This window comes from Hylobates moloch, unplaced genomic scaffold (genome assembly GCF_009828535.3).
Source record: "Hylobates moloch isolate HMO894 unplaced genomic scaffold, HMol_V3 SCAFFOLD_3, whole genome shotgun sequence".
In the NCBI taxonomy this organism is placed as follows: Eukaryota; Metazoa; Chordata; class Mammalia; order Primates; family Hylobatidae; genus Hylobates; species Hylobates moloch.
Window position 1 is genome coordinate 99,521,649 of NW_026652278.1, and position 24,981 is coordinate 99,546,629.

At 36.4% G+C, this 24,981-nt stretch overlaps 1 protein-coding gene across 1 annotated transcript in view; it reads right to left on the reverse strand.

The window, feature by feature from the left end:
• MYO3A (myosin IIIA) overlaps window positions 1-24,981 on the reverse strand; it is a 276,610-nt gene that overhangs the window by 140,985 nt on the left and 110,644 nt on the right. Inside the window, exons 11-14 of the mRNA XM_032144934.2 lie at window positions 8,924-9,023; window positions 7,133-7,249; window positions 5,806-5,910; window positions 5,622-5,705 (exon numbers count right to left, since the gene is read on the reverse strand). Of these exons, the coding sequence (XP_032000825.1) occupies window positions 5,622-5,705; window positions 5,806-5,910; window positions 7,133-7,249; window positions 8,924-9,023 (406 nt within the window). The remainder of the gene's footprint in view (window positions 1-5,621; window positions 5,706-5,805; window positions 5,911-7,132; window positions 7,250-8,923; window positions 9,024-24,981) is intronic.

The window sequence follows — 24,981 nt, forward strand, 5'->3', positions numbered from 1 at the left end:
CAAAACCACAATGTGATACCACCTTACTCCTGCAAGAATGGCCATAATCAAAAAATCAAAAAACAGCAGATGTTGGTGTGGATGTGATGAACAGAGAACACTTCTACACTGCTGGTGGGAATGTAAACTAGTATAGCCACTATGGAAAACAGTATGGAGATTTATTAAAGAACTGAAAGTAGAACTCCCATTTGATCCAGAAATTCCACTACTGGGTATTCACCCAGAGGAAAATAAGTCATTATTTATATGTACATATGTATGTGTATATATATGTATATGTACACACACACACACACACACACACACACACACACACACACACACACATATATATCACAGTTTCTTTATCCACTCATTGATTTATGGGCATTTGGGTTGGTTCCATGATTTTGCGATTGTAAATTATGCTGCTATAAACGGGCGTGTGCAAGTATCTTTTATGAATAATGACTTATTTTCCACATATACTTAGAAATGATTGATATATTTCCATATATATATCAGACTATTATTCTAAGTGAAGTAACTCAGGAGTGGAAAAACAAACATCCTATGTTCTTACTGATATATGGGAGCTAAGCTATGAGGATGCAAAGGCATAAGAATGATACAGTGGACTTTGGGGACTTGTGTGGAATAATTGGGGCGGGGCAAGGGATGAAAGACTTCAAATATGGTGCAGTGTATACTGCTTTGGTGACGGGTGCACGAAAATCTCACAAATCACTACTAAAGAGCTTATAATGTAACCAAATACCACTTGTACCCCAATAACTATGGAAAAACTTAAAAAAAACACATAAATAAAAACTAAAAAAGAAAAAAACCCAAAAATTTGTATGAAATAATAAAAAACCTCAACTAGCCAAAATAATTCTGAGGAAAAAAAATTTAGACACATCATTACTTCCTGATTTAAAACTATATGACAAAGTTATAGTAATAAAAGCAGTATGGTACTGGCATAAAAACAGACATATAGACTAGTCGAATAGAAAACAGAGCCCCCAAATAAACCCAAACATTTACAGTCAACTGATTTTTGACAGGGGCACTAAGAGGACATCATAAAGAAAGGATAGTTTTCCAATAACTGGTGCTGGGAAAACTGGATTTACACATGCAAAATAATGAAATTTGATCCTTATCTTATACCATACACAAAAAATCATCTCAAAATGGATAAAAAATCTAAATATCAGACTACAAACTATAGAATTCCTAGAAGAGACATAGAGGAAAAGCTTCTGGACATTGGCATTGGCAATGATTTTTTGGATATCACATCAAAAGCTCATGCAAAAAAAGCAAAGAAAAAAATAAAACTATGTCAAAGTCAAAAGCTTCTGCATGGCAAAGGAAACAATCACCAAAATGAAATGGCAGCCTGTGGATTAGGAAAAAGTATTTGCAAACCATATATTATATGTTATATTATATATAACATTATTGTATATATAATTATATATAATATATATTATATATATAAAATAAAAAAATGAAGTATATAAAACTTCAACAATAAAAAGTGTGACACTGGTGCATGAACAGACACTAAGGCCAAAGGAGCAGAACAGAAAATCAGAAGTAGACCAAGCTGCATGAGGATATTTAGTATAGTATAAGTGTGGCATCTCAAATTTATGGAAAGAATGGGTTTTTAATAAGTGGTGTTGGGATAACTGAATAGCTATATGACAAAAAGATACAATTTGATCCATTCATGGCAGTATAAATCAGAATAAATTCCAAATGCATAAGGAAAAAAGTGAATTAAATTCAATTAAGCAGTTGTTTTGAACTATGCAGCCTCACTCTTTTATAGAGCGATTAGGTTTAACCTTGAACCTACTGGTGTTTTGTAACACAAGATTCCTATAATCACAGAATTGGCAAAAATTTTAACATGACTAATTATAACCATTAGATCATAAGAAAAATTTTTACAGGCATAAGTTGTAAACAATTTTTTTCTTTTTTGGCCATTAATGTTATTAAAATACAATTTTATCTTATCTTAAGATCTTTGCCTGGAAAATCAAAGTGTCTATCCTCAGCTTCCTTTTTTGAAAAAAATTAAGGTATAATTTACATACAGTAAGAGTCACTCTTTATACTGTATAGCTCTGAGAGTTTTTACATGTGCCATCATGTAACCCCCACTGCAGTCTACATATAGGATAATTCCTTCACCACCCTAAATTGTCTCGTGACTCTGCAGTCAACCCCTCTCACCACCCCCATTTCCTGATAATCACTGACCTGTTTCTGTCTGTACTGTTTTAAATTTGCAAGAATGGCATGTAAACTGAATCACACAGTATACAGTCTTTTGATTCTGGCTTCTTTGACTTGCATAATGCATTTGAGATTCATCCAAAAATAATTATTTATTCATTTATTTATTTATTTTTATTATTATTTGACACAGAGTCTTGCACTGTCGTCCAGGCTGGAGTGCAGTGGCATGATCTCAGCTCACTGAAAGCTCTGCCTCCCAGGTTCACACCATTCATGTCTCCCAGGTTCATGCCATTCTCCTGCCTCAGCCACCCAAGCCCCTGGGACTACTGGCGCCCGCCACCACGCCTGGCTAATTTTTTGTATTTTTAGTAGAGACAGAGTTTCACCATGTTAGCCAGGATGGTCTCGAACTCCTGACCTCTTGATCCGCCCGCCTTGGCCTCCCAAAGTGCTGGGATTACAGGCATGAGCCACCGCGCCTGGCCTCATCCAAAAATAATTTAATGGAATTCATTATTGCTTGTATCAGTGTTTGTTCTTTTTCTTTTTTTGAGACAGGGTCTTGCTCTGTCACCCAGGCTGGAGTGCGGTGGTGCCATCATAGCTCACTGCAGCCTTGACCTCCTTAGCTCAAGCAATCCTTCCACTTCAGCTTCCCAAGTAGCTGGGACTATAGGCATGGGCTATCATGCCTGGCTAATTTTTAAATTTTTTCATAGAGGTCTTGCTATGTTGCCCAGGCTGGTCTTGAACTCCTGAACTCAATGTTTATTCCTTTTTATTGCTGAGTAATATTTCACTGTATGAATGTGCTATAGTTTCTTTATTCCACTTTCTGGAGTTTGTAAATAAAGTCTCTATAAGTCTTTGTCTATAGGTTTCTGTATAGGTTTTCATTTCGTGTGGATAAGCACATAGCAGTAATACTGCTGGGTTGTATGGTAAGTGTAGCTTATAAGAAACATCCAGACTATTTTCCAAAGTGACTGTACCACTTTGCATTCTCACCAGGAATATATGAGCATTCCAGTTGCTCCATATGAAACTCAATAGTCCCACAGATTTTTTTTTTTTTTTTAATAAACATAGAAAATTGACCCTTCTGGTCTTGGAGCCTGAACTTCACAATTTGTTTTATCTGAGTTCCCTCCTGATGAACCACCTTCAGGCCTCTCAAAAAAAGTATCAAAGAACTGAAACTCACTAGGTCACCACATCCAGACAATAAGATGCAGACCCCTCATTCATCATTATTGCTTCCTTTTCTCTCCCTAGTTTCTGTGTTGTTACACATTCTTACATGTCTTCCCTGTTATGTAAACCCCTAGTTTTAATTGGTCAAAGAGATAGATTTAAGACAGCTCCCATTTCCTGGGTGCAGCACCCGATTAAAGCCTACTTCTTTGGCAATACCCATCATCTCAGTCATTGGCTTTCTGCGCAGCAAGTAGCAGGACCTAGACCAAATCCCTGGTGTTTCGGTAACACATATTGCTATGGTTTGGCTCTATGTCCCCACCAAAATCTCATCTTGATTTGTAATCCCCACATGTCTAGGGAAGGAACTGTAATCCCCTTGTGTCAAGGGAGGTGACAGGAGGTGACTGGATCATGGGGCAGTTTCCCCTATGCTGTTCTCATGATAGTGAGTGAATTCTCACAAGATCTGATGGTTTCATAAGTGTTGGGCAAGTTCCTCCTTCTCTTACTCTTCTCTCTCCTGCTGCCATGTGAAGAGGGTCCTTGTTTCCCCTTCACCTTCTGCCATGATTGTAAGTTTCCTGAGGCCTCCCAGTCATGCAAAACTGTGAGTCAATTAAACCTCTTTCGTTTATAAATTACCCAGTCTCGGAAAGTTCTTTATAACAGTGCGAGATGGAGTAATATACATATCTTTGTCAGTACTTGGTATTGTTAGATTAAAAACTACTAGCCATTTTAATAGTTTTGTAATAGTGTTTTCTTGTGGTTTTAACTTGCATTCCCAAATGATACTGATGTTGAGCAACTTTTCATTTGTTTACGTACCATACATATCATCTTTGGTGAAGTGACTGTTCAAATATTATGTTTGTTTTTAAATTGTCATTTCATTTCTTATTGAGTTTTATGAGTTTTTTTCATATATTCTAGATTCAAGTCCTTTATTAGTTGGGTGTCTTGCAAATATTTTCTCTGAGTCTGTGGGTCATGTTTTCATTTTTGTAACAGTGTCATCAGAGAAAAGACATTCTTAATTTTGACAAAATCAAATTTTTCCATTCATAAATTATGCATTTTGTGTTGAATCTAAGAACTCTTCACCTAACTCAACATCACAAAGAACTTTTCCTATGTTTTCTTGTAGAAATTTTATGGCTTTTGGTTTTATGTTTAGATCTATGATTCACTTTGAGTTAAAAATGTGTATAACGTGAGTATAGATTGATGTTCACTTTTTTTGTATGGGCCCATCCAATTATTTCAACACCATTTGTTGAAAAGACCACGTTTCTTAATTAACGAATTTTACATCTTTGTCAAAAATCAATAAACCATGTATGAGTAGCCTCTCTATTTTGTTCAGTCAATCTGTATGTCATCCTTTCTTTAACAACATACGGTCTTGACTATTGCAGCTTTACAGCAAGTCTGGAAATAAGGTTGTATGAATCCTACAACTTTGTTCTTTCTCAAGATGTTTGGTTATTCTAGTTCCTTTGCCCTTCAATATATATTTTTGAGTCACCTTGTCAATTCCCACCAAAAAAAATCCTGTTCGGATTTTTATTGTAATTGCATTATATCTATAGATCAGTTTGAGGAAGACTGACATCTTAATAATATGGAGTCACTTAATCCATGATCATGATATGTCTCTTCATTTATTTAGGTCTTTTATTTCTTTCAACTCTTTTAGTTTTCAGCATGCAAGTCTTGCACATATAATATTTAGATCTACATAGTTCATTTTTTTTTTTATTTTATTGTTAATGGCACTTTTAAGATTCAATTTGTAATTGACCATTGCTAGTATATACACATAGTATACAAATACAATTGATTTTTGTATGTTGACTCTCTTTTAACCTGCTAGCACCAAAAGGAGAAAAAGTAAAGAAAGCATTCAATAAATGCACTGGGAGTAAAAAGAATGAAAAGCACATTTATAAGCCTTGCCTAATAAGTGTGATAAAAGTTAGAAAATCCTCAAAACAGAGTACATGCTTTTCATATTGCTCATTATTTTAAACTCTCAAAGGATAACAACTGTATTTTAAAATTTCTGTACATTATTAAATGTGAGATACTAGAGAATATTAATCTAATCAGTTATATTAAGTTCTGAAATTCAACAAATATTTCTGATGGGACAGAGAAAAAATAAATTATACCTTTCCAAGCACTGTCAGCTGCTGAACTAAAAGATGAGCATTTTCAGTCTTTCCAGCACCACTTTCTCCAGAAATAACAATGCACTACACATAGAAAAGAAAACTGTGAGACCTTATCCTCAAAATTCAGGTGACATTTAAGTAACTACGAGGTAAATTTCTAAGAATGGGAGATTCTTCTTACCTGATCTGAATTATATGTTATCATGGATTGATATCCTAAGTCAGCCATTGCAAAAATGTGAGGAGGACTGGCAGTTCTCTTTGATTCAATATATAGTTTGGAATGCTAAAGGTTAAAAAGAATACATTTTGTAGGGCTTTTTGTTTTAAGTCCTGAATTATTTACAAATATAGCTCCAATTTTTACAGCAAAGTATAAATAAAAACACAATTTCATTCTACCAAAACATTATTACATACATGTTACACACATATTGCACATATATCTAAATGTATAACTATGTAAAATAAAAGCCTGACACAAAGCAGCCCAGAAATATGATATGACATAAAGTAATTTAAAAGATTCTGCATTCTACTTCCAAAGCAGAATGTAAGGTTTCAAAATTCCATTATGTGTTTAAATGAAAGCATACATTAAAAATAAGACGATCGGGTTTCAGTTTGTTAACTGCTCCTTGGATATAATAATGTCTCACATATAATCACCACTTTTTTCCTTTCACATCATTTAACATACATTCTCTCATTTGATTTGTCCAAGATCACACAGTAAATTGATAGCAGGATTGCACTAAAGCCCATATCTCCTGAAACACAGGTCAAGGCTCATAAATTTACTGTTATTTCTGTAAGTTTTAGGATGGCAAAAGATGACAGAGATATGTACTTTTCACACAAAAAAATAACTATTAGGAACAGTATTAAATAAGTTTCTGGAGTACACAAATAGCCAGAAGAGAATGAGTCCAATTAAAAATGAAAAACAACCTTGTTTAATTCCAGAATAGTATTCTATATTTAAGCGACTAGGGGTTGAATAATTGATAATTATTTAGTCACATTCATAAAACATGTGTGTGATATTAATGAAGCCAATAATACATCAAAAGGAATTTTTAACTCATAGTGACAATTTTTACAGCCATTAAGTATGTATTATCTACATAAACAATGTAATTATACTTTTGATGCTCCCATACTCAGTTCAGCGGCAGACATACATTAAGCACATACCTTTTTAAGCAGACTTAAGTATATGCTTTTAAAGGTATCTGTTTAGTGATACAATATTTAATGTAGAGCCGTTACCAGTAACTGAATGTAATTAACACTCTGGCACACGCATTTGGAGAAAGGAAGACCACAAACTGCACCCAGATTGACTCCATCTTCTATTTTTCCTAGTTTTATGTTTTAACAAAAATTATGTAACTGTTTATTCAAAATAATGGATAAAATTTTTCTGGCATTCATTTAAATTAATTTAAGTATCTGAATGTATAATTATGTGTATGAAGTAAGAGAATGCACCCCATACGACATACCTTTGTGGAGTAAAGACCCAGACTCTGAAAAGGGTTAAGAGCAATGAGTATGTCTCCCACATAGATATAGATCTGATCTCTGGAATAACACTTCTCAAGTTGCTCTGAGACTGTATTCTGCAATAAAATAAAATAATTTCTCCTTCTTAAAAATTATTTGTGGTCAACTACAATTTAAAAAGTAAACAATAATAAACAGAACATCTGGAATCTGGACAAAGGATTAGAAAAATAGACACACTGATAGTAAAAAATATATAACATCAGGTCTGCAACTACTCATTCACTTGACAGGCATTTTCTTTGGTTTTGAGAGCCGCAGAGGATGTCATTGTTACCTGCATTTTCCAAAGGACATATTATATGTCACAGGAATTTTAAATATACAATGCTTTCAAGAAAAGAAGTAATAGCAGTAAGTGATATAAAGATTAAAAATGGAGTAAAGAGAAAAGGGAAGGGAAGATAGAGAGAACACGATTTAATTCCAAATCAAGGTGATCCAGTGGCTTTATGGAATGTCCTACTCCTTTTATTTTTTTAGACTTTTGGCTTTATGAAGTACTATGAAAAATTTTAAAACTTAATTTTCATAGTTGATAAGTCATTTGAGTAAATGAATTGATTTTGATAATGTCGGAAACCACCATTTACAGTACATGACACAAGAGAGGAGCAAAAGATCTTAGGCCCAAAAAGAAACTAAAAATAAAATATAGAAAACAGAAACAAACCCACCATTTAATATATTAATATATTGGTCAACAACATGATTAGTGAAAACTTCTTTGCAATCCACAAGCCTAGGAATTCGCATTATTAAAAAAATTTATATGTAAGAATTCAGAAAGGTGTCTGCAATCTCTGCCTTGCCAACATGATTTGATTTCAAGATGTCTGATGTTCTTGAGATTATTTTGAGTAAGTACTTGAGTTGTTTATGCAACCCTAAATTTACCAAATGACTACCTCTATTCAGAACTTACCTCTTGATTGGTACATTTCTGAGTCAAATGCTCAGGCATGTATCAGCAGTGTAAAAAAAATAATAAGGTGTTCATCAGGCAGGAGAGAAGTCCCGACCTTCTGCTAAAACGAGGGCATTTATTTCTCTAATGATCTGACTATATGGAATACAGAAGGGTGAGGGGAAAGGAGGCTGAGGCTAGAATTTAATAGCTTGGATCTGAAACACTTCTGCGATAATTAGAATAAGGAGTTACAAGCAGAATTCAATACCTCCGAAAGATAAGCAGTGTGAAACAACAGTTTTGTGATCCCATGAGGAAGAAAACTGACCATGGTAACAGACAGGCTGTTGAGGTATCCCAGAGTTTCTGGGTACAGCCACTGAGAGCTGAAACAGGAGAGGAAAAATGGGGAGGCCACCACATGGTGGTTACAGTAGGCTGGCTGCTCTTTGAATACAATAATTCATATCTTTAAGACTCCCACAAATAATGAAGAAGAAGGAAGATCTGTGGCCTAACAACTTACACTGCGAGGACTTCACCTCTGTCAGTTGAGCATCAGACAAAAATGAACACTAGGCTGGAAAGATTTGGAAATTTGAGTTATATAGATTAAAACTGAAGATAAGAGAAATAATAGGAAGCTAAGAGACAAAGAAAGCATGAGACTTACAGATGGAAGACATGGGCAGAGTGAGTGTTAAGATTCTTAATAACCATCATAATCTATATATTCCTTCCCCTTCTACCAATACCCGTGTCTTCTATAAATTAACAAAACATCTGGAATGTCTAAGTTTAATTAAACTGAAATTCTTACCTCATCCAAAACTTCTAGGGTTGCTAAATCATCTACATCCTTCAGATTGGATATTAGAGATCGGTTGAAGTTCTCTTTCTTGGTGTGAATACGTTCATGTCTGTGGAGAAAAACGCTTCCTGATTTAAGAACTGATTACTGATCATAGTGGAAAAAAGTTTTAGATACCTATGAGACTGAAAATCCTTTATGAATTTGTTTATTAAATTCAATGATAACATACCAGTAAATATCCTAATATATTTGATCTTTACTGTTTGTTTACTCCTCTCCATTGGAAAAATGCAAATTACAGAATTTACTTCTGTAAAGTACATAATTTCCTTCAAGAACTATCTTTATATAATTTGTTTTAAAGCTTCCTCTAAATTTCTGTGTGATTGAATCTGTTACAAGGTGATGAGGCTGAAGGGTTTGAATTCATTATATTCCTAATTTTGTTGGAGGTAGTGTTAGCCCATTGGTGGTCAAGGTATGGTCATTTTTAATTACTATTCAGCAAAATTTAACAGGAATACAAAATAAATCACATTATAAATTTTCAAAAGGTTAGATGTGTGTAAAAATAGATTTCATGTACCAAAAAGTTTATCTTCAAAGTAAAACATTTCAACAACTTTCAAAAACAGCATAAAGATCTTGATTTAACACAAAGGAGAAGTTGCTGAGATAAACACAATGGTTTATTTAAACTTTTCTGGACATCCATTTTATTTTGAGGATAATTGTATTTCTGGTATTTATTTTTGGACACACTCTTAAGTATCTGGACTTGCCTCTTGGTAAAAGGGGAAGGAATATATAGATTATGAGGGTTATTAAGAATCTTAACACTCACTCAGAAAACTTTAATGGTTTCTTATTGCTTAGAAATTTAAGCCTATTAATAAACTGCCCCTTCCCCTATCTAAGCCCACTGCTCCTTTTGTATACTATAATAGCTTCTGTCCTCTCTCATTTAGGGAAGGACATCATTCCTACTGCTTTTTCTCTCATTCCTACATCATTGAATTTTCTCTGTTATATCACCCATCCCAACAACAAACTGCCGTCCCCTGACTTCCAGTTTCCTCCATCATTGAATTTTCTCTGTTATATCACCCATCCCAACAACAAACTGCCGTCCCCTGACTTCCAGTTTCCTCCATCTGCTGTTCTATTTCTTTGCTTTATAGTAAAAATCCTCAAAAGAATTATGCATACTTTTTTTTGTGGGGGCGGGGGGAGATGGAGTCTCACTCTGTCACCCAGGCTGGAATGCAGTGGTGCGATCTCAGCTCACTGCAACCTTCTTCTCCCAGGTTCATGTGATTCTCCTGCCTCAGCTTCCTGAGTGGCTAGAATTACAGGTGTGGCCACCACGCTCAGCTAATTTTTTTGCATTTTTAATAGAGACAGGGTTTCACCATGTGGGCCAGGCTGGTCTAGAACTTCCGACCTCAAGTGATCCACCCACCTTGGCCTCCCCGTGTGCTTGGATTAGCAGCGTGAGCCACCATGCTCGGCGTATACTTAGTTTGTTCAGGCTTTCATCTTGACACTCTATGGAAGCAGCTTTTGTTAAGGACTCTACTGACCTTTATATTGCTAAATCCAATGGTCAATTTTAAGTCCTCATTTTACCTAATCTACCAGCAGCATTTAACAAAGGCGTTCTTGAATACCTTTGCCTTGGTTTCCTGTAAGTCTCTCTTGATTCTCTTCCTTAACTCACTGGTATCTCTGTCTGAGTATCTTTTTCTGTTTTTACCTCATCTTTCTGTTACATTTTGGGGGTCTCCCAAGTTTCAGTTCTTGAAGTTATCTTCTTCTCTACATTCACTTCCTTATTTCATAGGCTTACACACCACTCTTTCACTGATAACTACTACTCCAGACTTCTGCATCTAAATGCTTATTTGATATTTCACTTGGAGAGACAGACACATCCCAAACCACACTCCTAAATACTCTGCCTCCAAACCTACTCCTTCCTATGACTCTTTATCTCAGTCAATGGTGACTCCTTTCTTCTGATTGTTCAGGATGTTAGAGACATCCTTGGCTCTTCTGTTTCTCACACCCCTCATGCAATCTGTATACAAATTCCATCAGCTCTATTATCAAATTCTATCTGGGGTAGACATTTCTCCCCACCAAAACCCCACTATATTTCTTCTCACTGCTACAACAGCCTCCCAAGAGGTTTCCCTGCTGCCATCTTTACCTTCTGACACTGTTCTCAACACTGCAGCCAGAGTGATCTTTAAAAAATTATGTCAGATCATGTCACTACTCTGCTCAAAGTTCCTGATCTTCCCATTATTACTCAAAGGAATATCCAATGCCTTACTATGGCCTACAAGGCCCATATGATTTGTGCATCTGTGCCTCCCTCAACAACCCTATTATTTCTCTAACATTATCTGTTTCTACTATCCCTCCTACTCAATTCTTTCCAACCTCATTGGCTTCCTTGCTGTTTCTTGAACACATTAAGCATGCTTCTACCTCACAGCTTTGGTATTCGCTGTTCCCTCTGAGTGGAACGCCATTTTCTTTGATACCTGTAAAGCTCTTTCTTGCTTCCTATGGGCCTCTTTCAATATTACACTAATCAGAGTCTTTTCCTGGTGAGCCCTTGTCAATTAGTGGCTTCTCTCCAGAACCTCTCATCACCTTTTTCCTGCTCTATCTTTAGCCATTGCCTTCTCCCCCAATTCTCCTTGTCACCTCTCATATTCTACCTTGTCCTCTGTCTTCTCCTATTAGATTGTAATTCATATAATGCCAATCTAGATTTTATTGTACTATTAAGACAAGAGTACCTGTATTGTTCACTGCTGTGTCCCCAGCAGCTGTAACAGTGCCTGGCATGCAGTAGGCACTCAATAAATATTTGTTACATGAAACTCATTCAAGGCCTTCCATAACATTACACAATCTGTCTTTCCAGTGTATTTTCCAGAAAATACACTTTGACACTTTAGCTTAACTGGACTTGTTTCTGTTTCTTAAACTATACATCCCTGTGCTTTCTTCACTTGTCATTTTGGTTTTGTTATTTCCTCCTCAGCCCAATCTGCATGATAAAACTTTATTCACTTTTCACAATCCACCTTAAATGTCACCTCTTTTACACTCCTCAGCACAATTCTACACGTCCTTTAGGACAGACATCTTAGTTAAATGTCATTTCAGTCATTCATTTGTGTGCTGGCCTTATACCTTTTACTAGATTGTAAATTTCCTAGGATAGGAATATCTTTTCAACATATGGTGCTAGAACAATTGGACATTCACATGCAAAAACAGTGACTTAAGACACTGACCTTTCAGCTTTTACAAATATTAACTCAAAATAAATCATGGATCTAGATGTAAAATGTAAAACTATAAAACTCCAGAAGACAACATAGGAAAAAATTTAGATACCCTTGGGTTTGGAAATAAGTTTTTATATGCAACACCAACAATGCCATCCATGAAATAAAAAATTGATAAATTGGGCTTCACTAAAATTATAAATATCTGCACTGTGCAAGTTTATTTTAATAAAAAATGAAAACAAAAAATTCTCTCCAATCACACTTCTTTGGACTGTGTTATTTTCCTGCCAGGACACTGACTAATAGATCCAGCCAGCCACTGACTTCTCTTCAGCTCCAATGTTGCAGATTTCTGGTCACAGAATTCACACATGAAAGATTACAGTTTTCCCTCCACTGGACCCTGAAGTTACTCATTAATTATTTACCCCTCCGCAGGAGACTTCCTAGCTCATTTTAGATAGCAGTCGTCCAAAAATATCTACCTTTCAAGCTTCCAATATCTGTTTTCCCTCTTCTTCAGTGGAAGCTAATACAAATTCACTCAGGTTCCTTCCCTTTTATCTCAAAATGTTAGTATATTTTCATCTATCTTCTCCTCATACTCCCTCACCCCCATACACACTTCTTTTTCACTTTCCAGGGTGGAAGTGCCACCTTTCTTTTCCAGGGTTAACCCTCCCCACCTATCTTTTGATTTTCTTTCCTGTGTAGCTTACTGTATCATGCCATCAGAAGCTTCCTTTCCACAGATCCATATTCTCAGTTGATCACGTCTTCTATCATCCTAAGGTGTACAATCCTCAATTTGCTGCTTTCTTGTTAAGAAAATAAAAACCAAGCCACCGACTGGGAGAAACTACTTGCAAATCATGTTTCTGATATTTAAAAAAATGTATCTAATGACAGAAATAGTGTCTTATACCTATTTGCAACTCTTAAGTAGATTCCTCCATATTTTTTTTTTTTTTTTTGAGATGGCATCTCACTCTGTCACCAGGCCAGAGTGCAGTGGTGTGATCTCGGCTCACTGTAACCTCCGCCTCCTGGGTTCAAGAGATTCTTCTGCCTCAGCCTCCCGAGTAGCTGAGACTACAGGTGCTCTACAACGCCTGGCTAATTTTTGTACTTTTAGTAGAGATGGGGTTTCACCATGTTAGCCAGGATGGTCTCGATCTCCTGACCTCGTGATCCACCTGCCTCGGCCTCCCAAAATGCTGGGATTACAAGATTCCTCCATAATTTTTATACCACTTAAAAAAATTATACACTTGTGTGAATAATTTAGTTAATATTTGAAGTCCTTACTAGAACGTAAGCGTCAAGATCTGCAAAACTATGCCTTTAGCTTCTTCTTGTATCCCATGTATAAGGAGATTATTTAGAATAGAGAAGTTTCTCAATAAACTTTAGTTGAATGACTAAGTGACTGTATATCCCCGCACAACTTCTGGCATGGAATTTGCACATAGTTGGTCTCCACATTTGCTGAATTGAACAAGTATCATCTTATTTACTCCCCTATATTCAAAGAGATTCTTATAAGTATAACCATTTTTGATATATTCTTTTTAAGACAAAAGAGGAAGAGATCCAATTTTCCATTTAATTGAAGGGCCCTGAATTTTCTGTCTGTTTTTATGGACCCATTTGGCTGCTACAGACTGTTCCTTGGAGAATGATGGGACGTGGATGGTGAGGAGCAGAGGGATCAATACTTGGCTAGTTGGTGCCCTCACTCTTCCACTCCTGTGAATTCATCCTCCATGATGTTTTTGGTATTAGCTGTCAAAAACTTAGAAAAGATTTGGTCATTGTGATGATTAAAACAACCTCAGATGGCTCTCTATCTTCTGTGGTACAACTTAAAAATTTCTTGGCATGGATTTCATGGACCTTCACAATCTTGCCGTAAACAACCTTTCCAGCATCATTCTCCATCAGCTCTGTACAGAAGAGCTCTCAATATGCCAAACATTTTCAAGACTCTGTACTTTGTTCATTCCATTTCTCTATCTGGAACTATTTTCCTTCCATGCTCGGCAAAATTCTGCGTATCTTTCAAAGTTAGGCTTAAACTACCCTCTCTGTGAAGACACTGCAGGTCTTTCCAGAGAGAATACACCACAAGTGGAAAAGTTCTCACATTTAATGAAGTCTATACATGTTCATTGTTCCTGTTAGACCTTGAGAAAGTTGTATGTAGAAATCAAGTGTTATTCATCGTTTTACGTCTTGATACAAATATGCAAAAAACAAGGTGTCTTGAATCTTCATTACCTTAATTCAATATCCATGTTTGCCTGAAACCAACTGAATGTTTGAAGTTTGGATAGAAAATAGCTTCAAATGATTTTTCTTAGTAAAATATTGGGCATTTCTTAAAATGAGTAAGTACATCTACCTTTTCACAAGAACATCTAAATGTTTCCATAATTTTTATACATCAGTGAATATCTAATCAATCATGACTGCTTATTTTTCTGGTTAACTTTCATGTTTGCAGTATTAAATAAGTTTTAAAATATGCATACATTGATTTGCCAGATTTAGCCACATGCCAAGTGTCATATATTAGAATTGTAAGGAAAACACTTTTGAGAGTTAAAATAACAAATTTATGGAAAGTGATAGCTGTGAATTTTGGAAGGTCATTGGCTTTAGAATTTTCTCGTATCACTGTCTTTTGTTTGTTTGTTTGTTTGAGATGGAGTCTCACTCTGTCATCCAGGTTGGAGTGCAGTGGCGAGATCTAGGTTTACTGCAACCTCTGCCTTCCAGATTCAAGCGATTCTACTGCCTCACCTCCGGAGTAGCCGGGATTACAGGCACCTGCCACCACGCCAGGCTAATTTTTGTATTTTATTTATTTATTTATTTATTTATTTATTTTGAGATGGAGTTTTGCTCCTGTTGCCCAGGCTGGAGTGCAATGGCACAATCTTGGCTCACTGCAACCTCTGCCTCCCGGGTTCAAGTGATTCTCCTGCCTCAGCCTCCCAAGTAGCTGGGATTACAGGCATGCGCCACCACACTCAGCTAATTTTTTGTATTTTTAGTAGAGACGGGGTTTCTCCATGTTGGTTAGGTTGGTCTGGAACTCCCGACATCAGGTGATCTGCCCGCCTTGGCCTCCCAAAGTGCTGGGATTACAGGTATGAGCGACCACATCCGGCCTAAGTTTTGTATTTTTAGTAGAGATGAGGTTTCACCATTTTGGCCAGGCTGGTCTCAAACTCCTGACCTCAAGTGATCCATCCACCTCGGCCTCCCAAAGTGTCATTGTTGTTTTAATAAAAATCTAAGTATGCAATTCAATCCAACTCATATTTATTGAGACCACGCTATGTGCAAGCATTTTCCCAATAACCCCAAGTGTTGTGGGTCATTATAGGTGGAAAAAAAATCCAGGTTGTACAATCAATGAGTTTCAAACTAGTGGGAGATGTAAACACTAATTTTTTTTTTTTTTGAGACGGAGTCTCGCTCTGTCGCCCAGGCTGGAGTGCAGTGGCGCAATCTCGGCTCACTGCAAGCTCTGCCTCCCAGGTTCATGCCATTCTCCTGCCTCAGCCTCTCCCAGTAGCTGGGACTACAAGTGCCTGCCACCACGCCCGGCTAATTTTTTTTTTTGTATTTTTTAGTAGAGACGGGGTTTCACCGTGGTCTCGATTTCCTGACCTCGTGATCCGCCCACCTCAGCCTCCCAAAGTGCTGGGATTACAAGCGTGAGCCACCGCGCCCGGCCGAAAACACGAATATTTAAAAAAACACAAAGTATATGGCAAATGCCAAAATTAAAGTAATATATAAAGTGGAAATAGCAAGGAGGGAAAATTAATTCCATTTTCAAAAAGTGGGTACAGTTCTTAGTAGATTTAGCACTTAATCTTGGTCTTTACGTAGAAGTAGGATTCCAGTAACCTGAGGAAGAGTGTTTGTATGTAGGGGTGGTGACTGATGGGTGAAATAAATTAATATAATTCATCACATCAATTGGCTAAAAAAGAAAAATGACATGATCATATCAATAGATGCAGAGAAAGGAACTGACAAAATTCAACCTCTTTTCATGATAAAAACTCCAGTAAATGAGCCACAGAAGGGAGCTTCCTTAACTTCATAAACAACATGTAAAATAGCCTACAGTTACAATACATAATGATGAGAAATTAGAAGCTTTCCTGCTAAGATCAGAAACAAAGCAAGGATATTCTCTCTCTACATTCCTTTTCATTATTATAGTGGAAGTCATAGCTAATGCAATAAGACCAAAAAATGACTTAAAAGGTATACTGATAGAAAGAAATAAAACTTTGTTCTCAGATGACATGATTGTTTATGTTGAAAATCTGAAAGAGTCAGCATAAAAAACTCCTGGAATGAATAAGCAATTACAGCAAGGTTTTAGGACACAAGATCAATATAAAAAAAGTCATTGCTTTCCTATATACCAGAAATGAATAAGTGAAAATGGAAACTAAAAACACAATACCACTTATGTTGGCACCCCCCAATGAAATACTTAAGTATAAATCTAACAAAATACATACAAGAAAATTACAAAACTGATAAAAGTAATAAAACAAGAACTAAGTAAATGGAGAGAGATTCTATGTTCATGGATAGGAAGACTCAATATTATCAAGATGTCAGGTCTTTTCACCCTGCTTTACAGATTCAGTGCAATCCCGAGCAAAATCCAAACAAATTATTCGGTGGATATTGGCAAACTGATTCTAAAGTTTATATGGAAAGTCAAAAGATCCAGAATAGCCAATTCAATATTGAAGGAGAAAAAGTTGGAGGACTGACACTGTGCAATTTCAAGACTTCCTATAAGGCTACAGTAATCATTCATTGCTGATGGGAATGAAAAATGGTACAGCCAGTTTGGAAGACAGTTTGACAGTTTCTTATAAAATAAAACATGCTCTTGCCATACAATTCAGCTACTGTGCTCCTTTCTACCCAAATGAGTAGAAAACCACACAAAAACTTGTACATGGATATTTATAGCAGCTAGTTTCATAATTGCCAAAACTGGAAACAATCAAAATGTCCTTCAGGAAGAAACAGGTAAATAAATTCTGGTACATTCATACAATAGTGTATTTTCAGTGCTAAAAGGCAATGAGCTATCAAGCCATGAAAAAGCATGAAAGAAATACAGATGCATATTGCTAAGTGAAAGAACTTAATCTGAAAAACTACGTATTATATGAGTCCAACTTTATTACATTCTGGAAAAAGCAAAACTATGGAGATGGTAAAAAGATCAGTAATTGCCAGCAATTAGAGGACACAGAGAGATGAACAGGCAGGGAACAGAGCATTTTTAGGTCAATGAAACTATTCTGTACAATGCTACAATTGTAGATACTTATCATTATACATTTGTCAAAAGCTATTGAATGTACAACACCAATAGTGAATCTTGATGTAAACTGTGGACTCTGGATGATATAGTGATGTGTCAATGCAGGCTCACTAATTGTAACAAAAGTACCACTGTGGTGTGGGATGTTGATAGTGGAGAAGCGCTGTGCCTACATGGGGGAAGGGGACACATGGGTGTCCCTATACCTTCCTCTCAATTTTGTTATGAACTTTAAACTGCTCTTAAAAATAAAGTTGATTTTAATAAAAAGTAAAAACAAAAACTCTCTTCAATCACACTTCTTTGAACTGTGCTATTTTTGCTTCCAGGGCACTGACTAATGGATCCTACTAGTCATTGACATCTCTTCAGCTCCAGTGTTGCTTATTTGTAGTCACAAAACTCATGCCTGAAAGATTGTTTTCCCTCCACTGGACCTTGAAGTCTACTCATTAATTATTTTACCCACCCAGGGGGTGACTTCCTAGCTCATTTTACATAGCAGTTGTCCAAAAATGTCTACCTTTGAAGCTTCCAATATCTATTTTCCTTTTTCCTCAATGGAAACTAACACAAACTCACTCAGGTTCCTTCTCTTCTATCTCAAAATGATAGTATATTTTCATGTATCTCCTCTTCACATCCCTCTCAACTTCTCTGTGACTTCCAGGGTGGAAGCATCGCCTTTCTTTTCCAGGATTAACCCTACTAATTTGTCTATTGATTCTTTATCCTGTGTAACTTGCTCTATCATCTTATCAGAAGCTTCCTTTCCACTGGGTCCATATTCTCAGTTGATCAAGTCTTCTACCATCCTAAGTTGTCCTTTCCTCAATTTGCTGCATTTTTCTCAAACTTTAACAATCTCCTTGTCAACTTTTCAAAGGACAATCTTAATTCACAGAACCCTTCCTTATTTACATTCACTCCTCAACTCACTAAACTCTGGCATCAGCACTGTTATCAGCCTCTTGAAAGTAAAACGACCTTCTTATCGTCCTATTCAATTGCCCTCTTTAGATTTCATTCTATTCAGTTCTTCTGTGTCCTTTAACTTTATTGATCTATTGTCTTGAAATTCTCTCCTCTGTAGCTTTCATGGCATCTGTTTTTTTTTTTTCCTCCTGTCCTTACTGTGCCTCACCTCAATTATCTCTACCTTAGTCAATGGCACCATCATCTCCTTCATGGATATGGAGAAAATGGAGTTTTGAGAAATTTTAAAGAGATTAAAATGATATAATTTGGTGATGTCGTGGATATAAGAGTTGAAAAAGATGGAGATTTTTGGTGTGTACAATTAAATAGATGATGGTATCTGTCAATGAGATAAATACTAGATGAGTTTCAGATTTTGTGAGGGAAGATAGTGCTTTGCTTCTGGGCATTTGGAACCTGAACGCATTTAGGACATCTGTATTTTTCAGTAATAATGCCCTCTCCGACCTAGTTTCCTCAGCCTCCAACACTAAAGCTCTCTACATTCTGTTTATAGCAGATCATCACTATCTCTGGGACACATGCCCTGCCATTATCCATTTACATGTGCTATAGATATGTTTGGTGTCTTTTTAAAATATTTATCCTCCTTGGCATTCTCTGAGAATCTGGGTTCTGTGGTTTAGTATTTGACATTAACTTTGGAAAATTCTCAGTCATTGTTGCTTAAAATATTTGTTTCTTCCTCTTCTCTTAGTATTCCCATTATGTATATATCATACTTTCTTTAGTTATTCCACAATTCTTAGATCTTCTATTCCAGTTTTTCAATCTTTTTTCTCATTGCCTTTCCATTTCAGACATTTCTATTGATGTATCTCAGAGATTCTTTCCTCCACTGAGTCCAGTCTACTAATGAGCCCATTAAGGTTCTTCTTCGTTTATGTCACAGTGCATTTGATTTCTAACATTTCAAATTCCTTCTCAGAATTCCCATCTCTCTACTTACATTGCCCATCTGTCCTTGCATGTCATCCACTTCATCCACTAGAGCCTTTATCATATTAATTGTGGACTTACAAAAAATTCCTGGTGTGATAATCCAACATACCTGCCATATCTAAGCATGGTTCTGATGCTTGCTCTGTTTCTTCAAACTGTGATTTTTGCCTGTTAGTATGCCTTGTAATTTTTTTTTCATAGCCAAGACTGGGTAAAAGTAACTCCAATAAATAGGTGTTTATTCATGTGTTGGTAACATGCTACAGGCCTAAGGGAGGGGAAGCATTCTATAGTTATATAATTAGGTTTCAATCTTTTAATGACAGTGACTTTCAACTGTGATCTTCACAAGTGCCTCAGTCTCCTCCTTCTCTACTCCCCTCCTATTCCTTAGGAAGGACAAGAGGAAGGTAAACCATGTTAAAAGGAACAGAATGCTCTGGCATATTTTTAAATGGCACTTTTTCCTCTCTCCCTGATGTAAACACGAAGGGATTTTTCTCTGAAATTTACTGTGAGAACCTGACTGATCTGGAGGTAAAACCCACAAAAGTATGGAGGCCACCTGTGACTGGAATCTCCTACAGTTTTTAACTGTCAGACTGAGCCTCCAGCAATTCATTGATTACAGTTCAAATTTTCCCACCCCGCTAATTGCTCCCTTGGATGTCTCTTCTTGCATGTTTCTGCTCCAATAAGCTGATATTTTCTGTATTTTCCTACCTGTGGGGAGTGGTTTACCCTGTAACCTTACTTCTCTGATGGATCCAATTAAGAGTTGTTGATTTTTCATTTTTTTCAGTTTTCACTGGTTGTTAGGATGGAGTGACAACTTCTAACCTCCTTACATGCTGGAGCAGAAACTGGATAAAGAAGCCTGTCTTTACAAAGGTGTGGGCACTGATAAAGGAAACAAACAAGAGCTAGTGAAGATCCCTCTACAGCAACTTTCACTACCCTCAGCCAGAAGCTGCAAGTGGAAGAAGTGGTTTCCAAAAGCCAAGAGAGAGCTGTAGCTCTAGGGTTAGCACCACTGGATAGAAGCTGCTGCCTTAGGTAGATCCTGGCCGTTGTCACTTCCAATCTGCAGGTGCTTGATCAGTGCAGTGCACCAGGGTCAGCTTTCCAGGGCACATGGCAGAGTGAAGAAGCAGGAAGTAGACCTATGTATTAGTTTCCCATTGCTGCTGTAACAAGTTTATCACAAATCTTGTGGCATAAAACAATGAGTATTCTCTCACAGTTCTGCAGGCCAGAAATCCAAAATCAGTTTCATCTGGAAATTCACTGTGTCATCAGCAGGGCTGGTTCCTTCTGGAGACTCTAAGGGAGATCATTGCTTTGCCTTTTCCAGTTTCTGGAGGCTGTAGGCATTCTTCGGTCATGGCTGCATCAATTTAACAGCTGCTTCCATACTCATATTGCTTTCTCCCTCACTAACCTTCTTGCCTCTGTCTTATAAGGACTCTTATGATTCTATTTAGGGACCGGCCACTAATCCAGGATAATTTCCCCTTCTCCAGATCCCTGACTTAATCACATCTGTATGGTTCTTTTTGCCAGGCAAAGTAATATTCACAGATTCCAGGGATTAGACCTAAGTATGTTAGAGGGTCCTTACTCAGCCTACCAAATTCTAGAAAGGCAAATGGAAAATGTACAGAATACAGAAATATTGGCAGGAAGGTAAGAAAACCTGGACTATATGTAAAAACAGTTTAGAGAGTTTTGCATGAACTGCTGATTGAATGCATGGGTGAAAAGGTGGGATTTCTTCATTAAACAATATTGTGTTCTCCATCTAAATCCGAGAGTATTTAATAAAATCATAAATGTCTTTTTCTAAAGCAAAACTTCCATTGCTACTACCCTGATCTTTAAGCCACCATTGTTTCTGACCTTGATTATTGCAAATAGTGAGAATGATCTTTTTAAAACATAACTCAAAAATGTCACCCATCTGGTCAGTACCCTCCCATGTCACTCAAAGTAAGGTCTCTTATAATCTGATCCCACACCCACCCCATTGCTTCTCCCACCGTATCTCCTAACACTGTGTTCCTGCTTACTCCTCGCTAGCTTTCTCGATCTCTCTTGGCCGAGCCTCTAACACCTGGCTCACTCCTGCCTCAAAGGCTGACTCTTCTCTCTGACCAAAGAGCCACAAGCCTAAAGTACTTCTCTTGATTGCGAGGTCTGGGATAACCACCATTTTCAACATTGTAATCCCACCCTCCAACCCTGAGAACTTCCAGTCCCTCTTATATTGCTCTAGTTTTCTTTCATTTCTTTTTTTTTTTTTTTTTTTTGAGACGGAGTCTCACACTGTTGCCCTGGCTGGAGTGCAATGGTGCGATCTCAGCTCACTGCAACCACCACCTCCCAGGTTCACATGATTCTCCTGCCTCAGCCTCCTGAGTACCTGGGATTACAGGCACACACCACCACACTTGGCTAATTTTTTGTATTTTTAGTAGAGACGGGGTTTCACTATGTGGGCCAGACTGGTCTCGAACTCCTGACCTTGTGATCTGCCCTCCATGGCCTCCCAAAGTGCTGGGATTACAGGGGTGAGCCACCACACCTGGCTGCTCTATTTTTCTTTAGCAGGCATCACCATGTGATATACTACATTGCTCACTAAACTTTTTATGTGTATTGTCTGGGTCTTCCAATAAGTATGTAAGCTCCATAAAAACAGGTTTTTTTGTTTGTTTTATCACTGACTGACATACCCCGTACTCCTAGATCAGATTCTCACAAATGATGGATGCTTAAAATATATTTGAGTGAATAGTTTGCTTTTACTAAATGTTCATCTACTGTGAAACCAAAGAAAACATATTTTATTTTTACACTCTGGTTATAAATAACTTAAATTGTTCTAAGACAAAGAATATATGTACTTTTCAATGTATATGTGTATATACACACATACATATATATTAAATATATATGTTTCAAGATAATTTTATACTTTTAATATTTGCCTTTTACCTTCATTTTATAGAACTGATTTCCATTCTTGTTACTTTTCCACTCTTTCCACTCTTGTTACTTTTTTCAATGTTTTCTTTCTGTAAGACTTGGAAAAAGCAAAGTTGGAATCCTTCTATAAGAATTTTGTCCTCTTGTGAAAAGTACAACTTGTTAACCAGATTATATTTTTCATTTACTCTGTAATACTGGAGAGACATAGTTTCAGACTATAAATATTTTCTTTCAGTGTTGTCAAAGGTCACAAATACCCTTAGGGGTGGTTAATATAGCTTTATTTGTATTTCTGCTCTACACATTGAAAAAAAAAAAACTATTGCTGCCTGATGTTAAATTTTTATCCTTACTATTTAGTTGTACTGTTGTAATGAAACAGCTTTATTTGCTTTTACTTTGCTTTAAAATACTCTTGTAAATATCAAGCTGTATCACCTAAGGCGATTAAGGAACCACTGGGGTAGAATAGCAATCTTTTGTTAAACATAAATCTAAGCAATGGTTTTGTATTCATTTCCTTACCCATCTTTAAATTCCAGTAACATGAACAACCAACGTTGTCTACCAGCATTGGTAGTACTGACGGGGAGTACAGGCTCTCCCTGGTGTGCCCCAGAAGACTAGATTTTATTTATCTGCAGTTTGACCTGGTGTGTAGTTTTTACTAGATTTTATTTATCTGCAGGTTGACCTGGTGTGTAGTTTTGAAATGATGGTGGAGAAGGAAGCACGCACCAGCCTGGTGAGCCATAGCACTAGATCAACTCTCAATACCTGGAGTGACAGATATCATAGTGACCAAGACCCCAGTAAGTCTTAATTGCCCTCTTAATTCCTGGAGACTTTCTTCTTTCACATTTACTTCTTTAAAGATGTACTTTAATCTGGGCTGCACAGATAAATATATATTCATAAAATCTGTAGCAATGTTGGAAAGAAGGATGGGATTGGAAAAGTGATACATGAAAGTAGATGAAAATCTGTACATGTTTAGCTATGTACTTGTGTACCCACACCCTTAATTTATTCTAAATCTCTATAAGAGCAGTGTGCCTACTTTCTTCTAGGTGGACACTAAAGCATATGAAATAAATGAAATCCTAGAGATTTTATACATAGTTTGCATATTCCTATGTGATACTCTATACCTTATAATGCTATTGCACATTTAAAATCAGTTCTTGTTTTTTCTTTCCTCTAATGCTTCTTGCTTATTCATTACCATAATGAAGATTTCTTACTGCAGGACACATTTTATGTAAAGGATCAGATAAATATTTTCAGCTTTGCAGCTAACACAACCTGTGTTACAACTACTCAATCCTGTCATTGTGGCATGAAAACAATTATAGTCAACACATAAATGGATAAGCATAGCTGTGTTCTATTAAAACTTCATTCACAAAAATAGGTGGCAAGCCTGATTTGACCTATGAGCCATAACTGCTGACCTTGTAATAGGCAAAAAATCTGGAGAAAAGAGGAGTCTGAAGTGGGGGATGGCAAGCCACTATCAATCATCTGTGGTTCACAAGATAATTTTAAATATATATTTATATATAATATGTAATGTTTTATATATTAATATATATTAATATATAAAATAATATTATATATAGTATATAATACATATATATGTATTAAAGATCAATGTATACTTTATGACTGAGAGAGTGAAACTATTTTAAAAAACTAAACTGTAAAATGTCTAGTATATTAAAAATTTACAAGCCAGCAGCAAAGATTAATTCTTTCTATATGCTCACCCAATTAGATGTCTCCTTTAATGCAACTGATGTGTATAGAAATCAATTTTTAAAGCATTGTCTTTCTCCAATCATTTAGACTTCTATTTCAGAAAAATATTAAATTCTTTCTAATCTCCAATTTTTAGTGGCTTCTGGCATTATAAGCTTTTCTGACCACCATTCTTCATGTATTTGATACAGTGATAAAGAATATTACGTGATGTTTAAGGGTCTTATTAAGTTTTTCATGAATGCTCCCGTTATTTGCTTATATATAAATAGAATATCTCTAGGAATATATGCAAGAAATTGGGTACATTGGCTGCCTCTGTGGAGGGACATTGGTGGGAAGACTTTTTCACTGACTACAGCTGTGCACTATTTTAATATGCACAGATTACATATTCAAACAACAGAGGAAAAGATATGTTACACTCTGGTATAAATTTTGATTTACAACTAAGGAACAACCTAAAGAAGTGATGTATGATCCTTTATTTATGAGTTGGACAACAGGCACAATCCCACCTGTTAAGAGGAGTAACTTCATTAAGTCTGTTAGCAAATTTTAAGCAACATCTACCATATGGAAATCCCTTTTGGGTGGCTCTGGGCTGGGTGAGAGGATTTATGTGCTTTTGAAAAGGAATCAGATGTCTGGAGGCTAAAGAAAAAAATGTAATACTG